The sequence below is a fragment of the Marmota marmota genome, unplaced genomic scaffold (genome assembly GCF_001458135.2).
Source record: "Marmota marmota marmota unplaced genomic scaffold, marMar, whole genome shotgun sequence".
NCBI lineage: Eukaryota > Metazoa > Chordata > Mammalia > Rodentia > Sciuridae > Marmota > Marmota marmota.
The window spans coordinates 15,857-26,092 of record NW_026010311.1 but is presented as its reverse complement, the minus strand read 5'-3'; the positions used below and the strand labels follow the sequence as shown (position 1 = coordinate 26,092).

Genomic DNA, 10,236 nt, shown 5'->3' with positions numbered 1-10,236 from the left:
AGCAGGGCCCTGGCTCAACCCTAGACCTAGACTGCAGACCAGACCAGAAAAGGAGGCAGAGACCACGTGGGAGTCAGGCCTGGCCTGGGGGACCTGTGTTCCAGGCATCCTTCAGTCCCTGGGCACAGTCCACCCCTACTGGTCATGGTGGCCATGACATGTCCCCCTCCTGTCCTGGGGGTGCTGTGGTTGGGATGGACAGAGAGGAAGAGGAAGCTACAAGCAGCCAGAGGCCCAGGACCCTCCCCAGTCCAAAGTTTCCAGCCCATGAGGCCCTGTTCCACATAGCCCTGTCCCCTCTCTCCAGAGAGGAGCAGAAAGGAGACCTGGCCCAGCAGCTGGCCTGCAGAGCTCAGCAGGGGCTCCCAGGGCCGGCTCAGGAAGGGAATAGCACCCAGGACCTGGCTCCCCACAGAGGGAAAGGCTCTTGCTTCCCCATATCACACTGCAGAGTTGGGGACATGCTCAGTGGATATTCATTGGCTGGAAGGGAACAGGGTGGGGTGGGGCTCTTCCACGTCATTCCTCATCTACAGCTCCCTGTTGTACCCCTTCACTCCCCAGGATTCACACAGTCACCATCTCAGGAGACACAGCAGCCTCAGGGCCACCTCCCATACCCCTGTCCCCTGCAGTGCTCATTTCTGTGTTTGATCACCTGGGTGCCCTGCACGCCCTCCTTCTCCAGGAAAGACTGTAGGACTTTAGGAAAACAAGGACCACAAGGCCCTGCAGCCTCAGCTCACCCAGGAATTGGACAGAGGGGCCCAGAGCCACTGCATGGCCCAGGGTGGGGGGACAAGAATCCAGCACAGGGACAAAAGGCTTCCCTCAAGCTCTTGCCAAACTGCCCAGCAGGGAGAAGGGAGGGGTGGAATAAAGACATGCAAATGTGTCAAATGATCCTGCAGCTGACAGCAGACATCAGGAAGCTGGACTCAGCCCCTGAAACCTGACCCCTTGCCTCCTTGGAAAGGCTTCTCAGTAAAAGGGATCAGCCCTGTGCTCTCTCTCTTTCCATGGACTCCTGAGTTTAGAGCTATCACAGGACCCCCCCCACACACACAGAAAGGTATCTCTGTGTGTGTGTGTGTGTGTGTGTGATTATTTCGTGCAGCCCAGTTCACCTGGAGTGACCCTGAGTGTTTAGTCGTGAAATGTGACAGTAAAGACTTTCCTGTGAAGGGAAATTTCTAAGTTTTTAGAAGAGTATGGAGGAATTAAAAAATTTTTAGGGTACCAACAATTTGTTAAGCAAGAACAAAAATATAAAGCATAAATGAAAATATAAAATAATTTGCTACATTAACATTTTTTAAACAGAGAGAGAGAGAGAGAGAGAGGAGAGAGAGAGAAAGAATTTTTTTTTAATTTTCGGTGACACAACATCTTTATTTTATTATTATGTGGTGCTGAACATCAAACCCAGCACCCCGCACATGACAAGCGAGAACAGTACCGCTTGAGCCACATCCCCAGCCCAAACATTAACATTTAAAACTGGAAGCCAGACATGATAGGGCACACCTGTAATCCCACTTGGGAGGCTGAGGCAGGAGGATCTTGAGTTTGAGGCCAGTCTGGGCAAATTAGTGAGACCCTGTCTCAAAATAAAATTTTAAAAGCGACATGGGGGCATAGCCCAGTGGTAGAGCACTTGCCTAGTTTGTGAGAAGCCCTGGGTTCAATCTCAAGTCCTAAAAAAAAAAAAAAAAGTCTATTCTCTCAAAAGATACCACAAAGTCAACAAACTGGGGAAAGATATTTAGGACACATGTAACTAACCAAGGACTCGTAAAGAATTTCTACAAATCTACAATCAATATGAAAACACAGCCCCACAACAGAAAATAGAAGTTGACAAAAGATGAAATCTAAGTCACACAGGTGGGCAGGAGTGACAGATGGACACAGCCAGATGCCACTTCCCACCCACTAACAGGGAGGAATGGGGAGTCTGGCAGGTTCAGGGAGGGGTCGGCTGCTGGGGGAGGGGTGGGTACAGTGACCTGGAAGTGGATGGGAAGGGCCCGGTAGAGTGGAGTCACAGGGGCAGTAAGGCCTAGGGCCAGGCTCCAGAGACATGTGGAACATGGGCCAGGGAACAGGTCAGGGATGTTGGTGGCAGCATTGTGAGTGATAGAGGCAAAAACTCAATAAATAAAAAGGAGAAGAGGAAGACAGGGGAGAGGAGGAAGAGGAGGGGGAGAGAGAAAGCAAGAGGGGGGCCAAAGAGGACAGGAGAGAGNAGCATGCTAGGTTAGGGTTAGCCCTCTGCTATTGTTAGGACTTGAGCAAAACTTCAGCCACTAGATGAAGAGTGAGATAAAATAAGCCCAGAACAGGAGGCCAGGAGGAGGCTGGTGGGCAAGTCTTCCTCACTAGTAATGTTGTAGGGACAAACCAGGCAAGGCACCGAAGATAGCAGGAATAGTTTTATTTGGCTGCAGCTAGGTTCAGTGGGCACAGCTTTTGCTCTGATCAATTAATCCCCTGAACCCGAGTTCAGGGAGTTTCAGAATTTTATACCCAGCGTGTAAGGGGAGGGGCTCAGAAGTTCACAGTCTGCAAAAGTTCATATAAAAGCAGCTTTTTCTTTCACTGTTCTGGGCAAGTGAACTCTTCAAGGACAATACCTGAGAAGGGGGGAGCTTCTTCTCCCCCTTCTGTCCTCCCCTTGCCAGCTGTTACCATGGAGCCCATTTGTAACTTATCTTAAAAATGTAGACATCTCTGTGAAGCCCAGCTCAAGGCCAGAGGCCTTATTTTCACATTTCTACAAAGTACTATACTGGATACATGTTTGTGAAAAACTAGTAAGGGGTGTCCAGCACCTGGAGTGCTGGTATCTTCTCGGCCAGTGGCCAAGTAAAACAGGGTGACATGAAAACAGGAAGTTTATCTACAGTGGACTCTTTTGCTGACAGTTCTAAAATCAGCCATGGTGAAGAGGGCTTCTCTGTGGAGAAAGGGGGTGCCACTTCAGTAGGAAGACAAGTTCTAACCTCTAACTGACATTAACTAGGATCTTTATTTAGAACCCACAGCTAAAACTCTTGAAGAAGAACAGTTTGGGGAAGGGGATGAGTGTTGTTTTTTCCCCCAGATCTCCAGGTCCAGCTAAGGAGGGAGGGTCTGTCCTGGGTTGTCCTGTGGTTGTGTGGCTCAGGATTGAGAGAAGGAAAAGGGCTCATCCCTAAGCTGGGAGCACTGGGGCCACCTGAAAAGCAGACATGGCCTTGCCAGGTCATCACAGCTGGGTTCAGGACAGGTCATTGCCCCACCATCTTCGTCTCTCTGGGAAACTGGAGCAAGCTTCTTTGAGTATCAGCAATTAATACAATTAGTCACATTAATAAAATACAGGAGAACAGCCACATAGCCATGTAAATAGATGCACAAAAAGCATCATATATCATTACTTTCCATGGGAGACTAGGTGAAGGGTGTCTATAAGCAACCAATGACAACAAAAGGCAAATCATTAAAAGTCTTCCATTTAAAATCAAGAAGAAAATGAGAAGGTGGGAATCGCTACTATCATCCACTATTTTGAGCAGCTTGCATGATACAATAAGAAAAAGAAACAAACCACATAAGCCTTGGAAAGGAAACTCTAAATCATGACAGATAATTGATTTTCTACAAACAAAAATGAAAGAAATTACTCAGGTTTGTCAGGGTTGCTATATATATATGGATAGGAAATCAGCATTCAAAAATCAACTAGTTCTCTACACACCTGCAATAAATAATTTGAAAATGCAATTGAAAGACACCACTTAAATAAAAATAAAACCATAGGTTACAGAATTAAATTTAACAAATACATGAACAAGTTTCAAGAATAAAACACTGTATTATCAAAAAACATTTTAGAAGCTTAAAAATAATTGGAGTAACATATCATGTTAGTGGAGAGGGAAATTATCACATTGAAAGTCCCAAAAGTTTGTTGTTTTCTTTTTATAAACTTGATTGGCTAATTCAAAATTAGCCAGCGGGCAGTGTTTGCAACAACCTTCCAATATCAAAGAAAACCTACAGTGACATGTGCTAGCAGATGTCAAGACTTTAAAATAAAGCTGTAGTGATTAAAACAATGCTTTATTAGTTCAAAGATATGCAACTAGACAAATTAAACAGAGTAGAGATGACATTCAGAAAAAGCTTCAGGCGTATTCAGAAGTCAGTATAGACTAAGAGGGGCATTGCAGGACAGAAAGTGGAAGAAAGGAAAATGGTTCACCATCTCAGCCATAACCACTAAAAGTGGGTGAGCTGTGGGGAGCCACTCTGAATGACCTGCACCTGCCCTCCTGAAGTGAGAGGCTCTGACTGGTCACTACATTTCATAGTGACCTGGACGTTGTCCTGCTTCAGGAAGTTGAGGGATGTCTTCTGGTGTAGGACTGTCACCCATGGGGTTGAGCCACACTCACCTGCTCCTTTGTAATCCTACCCCTTTGTCCTGTTTGGGATGGAATGTTCTATGGAAATGCCCTTTGTGTGTCCCCTTCTCCTGCTCTGCCCTTGGGTGTGGCCTTCCTAGATGTCAGTCAACCAGCTGACAGCAGACATCAGGAAGCTGGACTCAGCCCCTGAAACCTGACCCCTGCCTCATTGGAATGGCTTCTCCTCAATAAAAGGGTCAGCCCTGTGCTCTCTCTCTCTTTCCATGGACTCCTGAGTTTAGAGGAGCTGTCACAGGACCCCCCCCAAAGAAAGGTATCTCTCTCTCTCTCTCTGTGTGATTATTTCCTGCAGCCCAGGTCACCTGGAGTGACCCTGAGTGTTTAGTTGTGGAACACGACAGTAAGGACATTCCTGTGAAGGGAAATTTTTTAAATTTTTAGAAGAACATAGAATAATTTTTATTTTTGGGGTATCAACAATTTGTTAAGCAAGAACAAAAAGTATAAAACATAAATGAAAATATAAAATAATTCTCTACTTTAACATTTAAAACTGGAAGCCAGGCATGATACTGCACACCTGTAATGCCAACCACTTGGGAGGCTGAGGCAGGAGGATCATGAGTTTGAGGCCAGTCTGGGCCAATTAGTGAGACCCTGTCTCAAAATAAAATTTTAAAAGGGAGATGGGGGCATAGCCCAGTGGTAGAGCACTTGCCTAGTTTGTGAGAGGCCCTGGGTTCAATCCCTAGTCAAAAAACAAAGTCTGTTTTCTCAAAAGATACCACAAAGTCAACAAACTGGGAAAGATATTTAGGACACATGTAACTAACCAAGGACTTGTAAAGAATTTCTACAAATCTACAATCAATATGAAAACACAGCCCCACAACAGAAAATAGAAGTTGACAAAAGATGAAATCTAAGTCACACAGGTGGGCAGGAGTGACAGATGGACACAGCCAGATGCCACTTCCCACCCACTAACAGGGAGGAATGGGGAGTCTGGCAGGTTCAGGGAGGGGTCGGCTGCTGGGGGAGGGGTGGGTACAGTGACCTGGAAGTGGATGGGAAGGGCCCGGTAGAGTGGAGTCACAGGGGCAGTAAGGCCTAGGGCCAGGCTCCAGAGACATGTGGAACATGGGCCAGGGAACAGGTCAGGGATGTTGGTGGCAGCATTGTGAGTGATAGAGGCAAAAACTCAATAAATAAAAAATAAAAAGGAGAAGAGGAAGACAGGGGGGAGGAGGAAGAGGAGGGGGAGAGAGAAAGCAAGAGGGGGGCCAAAGAGGACAGGAGAGAGGAGAGGAGAGGGAGAGGGGGTGGGGGGAGAGAGAAGGGAAGGAGACGCATCAGAGGACAAGGGACAGGAGGAAGAAAGAAAAGGACCAGAAGAGAAAGAAGAAACAAACGCCCGGCACATCCGGGCAGCAACACCTCCATGTGGACGAGTCCCCAGGTCGAATGACCAGTGGCCATCACAGGGCTCGGGACTCAAGGGCGCATCAGGGATGGGAGTAGCTCAGAGATGGACACCAAGCTGCACGCGGCCTGTGTCCCATCACCGACACCAGGAGGAGGAAGACCAACATGAACATAAAATCCTGTTTATGTAAAGTTCAACAATGAGCAAAGCTAAACCTCGCGCCCTGGGGAGCATACGCATGGGAGTGCAGACCTTCAAGCAGGTGGAGGAGGAGCATGCAGCCCTGTTAGGGTGCCCAGGAGGGTAGGAAGGAGGCACAAGAGACCAGAAGGGCTGCATCACGTCAGCGGTGCCCGTGACAGGCTGGGCACACGGGCTGCAGTGGCCTTGGCTGGAAGTGCACGCACTAGACACGCCTGTCCATGTGTGTGATGAGCCAAGGAAAGGCTTCTAGAAGGTCACAAAGGCCTCAGAGGGTTCTAATAGAAATGCAGATAAGTCAGGAGTCGTCCCCTCCTCCAGCAGGGGGTGTCCCTGGAGGTGGCCTCAGGACAGCAGAGGTCACTGGTTCTCACAGTCATGCTGCCGTCACCTGGACCTGGAGCTTCTCTGAGGCCTGTTCACCCAGAGGACAGCACTGAGCATGCTCAGGAGCAGGAGCACCTTCAAGGCCAGGAGCAGGAGGTGGACACTGATGACCAGGGCCCTGCGGGAGACATGGGAACCATGAGCTGTCTCCTCACAGGGAGGCCCCAGTGCCCTGCACTTTGCCTCTGTCCCTTACACCCAGGTCCTGTGTCCCCTGGGGTCCCCATGAAGACCAACCCTGACCAAGGCAGTCCCACATTAAACATTGAGTCCCCAAATGACAGCCCAAGAAGGGCCCTGGACTCAGCATGTAGGAAGGGCATGGCCACAGGGAAGATGTGAGGGGAGCCCAGGCGTCTAGCAGGGACCCGGGTCCAGGGAGGGATTTCTACCTCCCCTGCCACATCTGGGGGTTACCCCTGGGTGTGGGGGTCTGCAACCTGCCATGAGTCGGCATTTCCACCTTCCAGGGAGAGGGGACTGTGTGTTCACCCACAACAAGTGGCCACGGCCGTCTCTGTACAGGCCACATGAGCTGTGGACTCCGGCTGCTGACGGAATGACCCAGCCCCAGCTCAGCCCCACCTGCCTCAGAGGACCCGGTCAGGAAAACCGGCTGACACTTGTGACCAGGCGCGGGGAGGGAGGCAGAGGGCAGAGAGTGCCGGGGGCCACCAAGCACCTGCTCCCTGCCCAGCAGGTCCTGGGGCCCTTGGGCAGGACATTTGTGCTCTCTCTTCCCTCTGCCTGGGCCGCTCTCTCCAGATCCCAGGTGCCTGTCCCTAGCCCTGCAGGCTCCTCTCACATGGCCCTGGTCAGCAAGGCCTCCCCTGATGGTCCCGTGACACATCACCCACCCCCTCCACTCTCACCCCCACCCAGGACTAGTCTGCCCAGCCCCCCTTGCTGTGTCTAGACCGACTGTGCTGACCTGTTCACTCCTGAACCCACCACAGAACAGTGCAGGCCACGCACGACTGTCTGGGTGGTGGCCACTGTGTCCCAATGCCAAGAAGATCACCTAGCACTTAGTAGGAGCCTCGTGGTAAAGGGTGGGACTGGCGAATGCAGGCGGGACCCAGAGGAGGAGACCCAAGTGCTCCCCAGGCCCCTCAACACCACTCACCACCCAGAGGCAGAGCCCTGAGTACAGGCCTTACCCAGGCTGTGGGTGGGGACTGGGGGTGTCCTCTCTGGTCTTGAGGGGCCAGGTGTGTGTTGACAGGGATGTGGGAGGCCCCTGGGTGCTTGTGGAGCTCTCAGGGCTGGAGGCTGTGGTCAGGGCTGAGGAGGAGGCACAGGTCAGCACACTCTGCCCCTGGTTTGTTCTGACTCACCCAGGCCAGGGCACTCAGAGCCTGCTGGACAGACGTCCTGCATCCAGCAGTCTCGTGGCCACAGCTGGGCCTGAGCAGGACTTCACCCCGCCCATCTCCAGGTGCACTGTGGCAGGAGCACTCCACTGGGAGGACCCCGCAGCAGGGCCAGTCCACTGCACCACACCTCTCCTCCTGCTCCCCGTCCCTCCTGGGGACAATTACAGTGAGGCCTACTGTGTAGAGATTGACACAGGGAAACCGGAGATGCAGGGCCCTGGGCAGGGACACGGCCAGAGTGACTTCAAATGACAGCAGAGATGGTCTGTGGCTCCACAAGGGATGCAGTGACCCAGGACCACCAGGTCCACTAGGAGCAGAGTCCTCTTAGAGTCAGGAAGCCTGCACAGTGGTATGGGTCCTTTTTAGAAGGACCCCAGCACCATGATGGAGGAGCTAGTGTCCCAGAGACCATCCACAGTGGAGAGGGGGTAGGTGACCCAAGTGAAGGTGCCCTTCTATAGGGGAAGCAAATGCTGTGAGGGTCCCACTCCCAGAAGGAGGGTGGAGACAGGCCCAGGTGAGACATGGGTCTCCTTTGGAGAGGACATGACCCTCACCTGGTCAGGAAGTCAACAAAAAGCCAGGGACCCAACAGCCAGTCCCACTCCCACTCCTGGAAGGTTCTAGACCTGGACTGTTACAGTGGGGTCCACGGAGACAGTGGAACAACATAGGTGTGCTGTGTGTGCACATACAGGTGTCTGCATGCACACACAGACACACACACACACAAACACCAGAAACCTGCTTTCACAAAGGCCTGTGCACACACAGACACCCTGATCTGAATCCTGGAAATACCAAGAGCACGCCCTCCTCCCCCATGTCTTTTCTAGGGAGGGAATGGCTGTATTCTTACGTATTATTTTGCAGAGCTCTGAGTCTATGAATCACGGACCCCCAGGGGCCACGTGAGCCCCACGTTTGCAGCCAGTTATGAGACGTGCTGGGACCTGGGCTGCCCCAAAGTGCAGCTGGTGTCTTGTGTGTGGTCCTGGGGTCAGAGCCCTTAACCTGTGGGTCTGCAAGGACTGCAGTGGTCAGCACCAGGAGCCAAATGCTCCCCCTGGGTGAGGTCAGGTGGGGAGCCCATGACCCCCAGAAATGGCCTGTGCCTGCTTGCAATTTTCTGAGGAGTCCACAGATGTTCTCAGATTCTCTGTGAGGTTGAGGACCCCCCAGATAGAGACCCACTCAAATTAGAGGGGAGAGCCCCAGACTCTGGGATAACGCAGGCCCAGCCCAGCCCCACACCTGTGCCCATGTGACAGGTGAGGTTGTGTCACCTGTGAGATGTAGTCTGTGAGATGATCATGGGAGAAGGTTGGGGTCATCAACCAAGGAGGCGCCAAGGAGGACAGCTTGTGGGGCTCTGGGCGTCTGGCAGGACAGCCCCAGCCCTCATGGGTGGACACTTGCCTCCCCTCTGCCAGCCCCTCCTTGGTCTGAGCCTCTCTTGAAGCCTGGGGCAGGTCCAGTGTGGTGGCCTCAGTGACCCAAACCAGGTTACACAGACTGCAGCTTCCAACCTGGGCCTGGGGCCAAGGGTCAGCAGGCCTGGGCCAGCAGGCGTGTGACTCCCTCCCCCGAGTGACCACACAGCCCCCGTGGAGAAGACCCCAGTCAGGGACAGGACACTTACCCTGGGCCCTGGCCATGGTCGAGGTCCTGGCTCCTGGGACCAGGGGTGGCACTCTCTGTGGCCAGGCTGGTGGACAGTGCAGCTTGGGCTCTGCTTGTGGTTGTCAAGGTCTTCAGTGTCGTGACACTTGTAAGTGTCCCTGACGTTGCTGGTGGCAAATCTACAATGACACCCAGAGGTCTGTCCTGCAACCCACCCACCACTGGGGGATGCCTTGGGCCTGATTTCATGCCAAATGCTCACTGAGGAAGGGGGCGGGCAGTGGCCCAGGGCCAAAGTCTCCCCAGGACCCTGGGGACATTTCTGTACAGGACACAGGTACCACCCCCAGCAGGGCTGATTCCGTCCTGCTGTGAGGGCCATGGCCTCCTGAGAAGCCCAGGGTCACCTCCCCACACCCAGTCTCGTCCCCCTCCCATCACAGCCACATGCTGCAGGGATATCTAACTGCAAAGACCACTTGTCACTTGTGCTGCCTCTGCCCACTGCACCATCCTGGACTTCTGCCCCTCTGCTCCGCCCTGGGGGTCCACACAGAGCTCTGCCTGTCCCTGTCCCCAGGGCCCAGGGCAGGAAGTGGCTCTCTCCCCTGCAGGCTCTGCTCCCGCCTCCTTCCCTGATTGGCAGCTCCTCAGGGCTGGGCGGGCTGTGGGCTGCTCCCCCCCTTGGACTCCCTCCCATGGTCCAGCTGTTGCTTTCTGATTCTTCCCCAGGTGTCCAGGTCCAGGCAGCCCAGGTGCTGGTGGGAGGGGCTCACCTGGCTGCACGGCCACCTCAACCTCGAAG

At 52.7% G+C, this 10,236-nt stretch overlaps 1 protein-coding gene across 1 annotated transcript; it reads right to left on the bottom strand.

Annotated features, from left to right (window-relative positions):
* Nucleotides 1-6,006: 6,006 nt before the first annotated feature.
* Nucleotides 6,007-10,235, bottom strand: LOC107133878 (CMRF35-like molecule 6; the record flags this gene model as incomplete). The annotated part of the gene is made up of 3 exons (XM_015476029.1): nt 6,007-6,547; nt 9,451-9,610; nt 10,208-10,235. Coding segments are annotated over 3 exons (306 nt in total), but the record flags the coding sequence as incomplete, so codon positions are not given.
* Nucleotide 10,236: the final 1 nt, after the last annotated feature.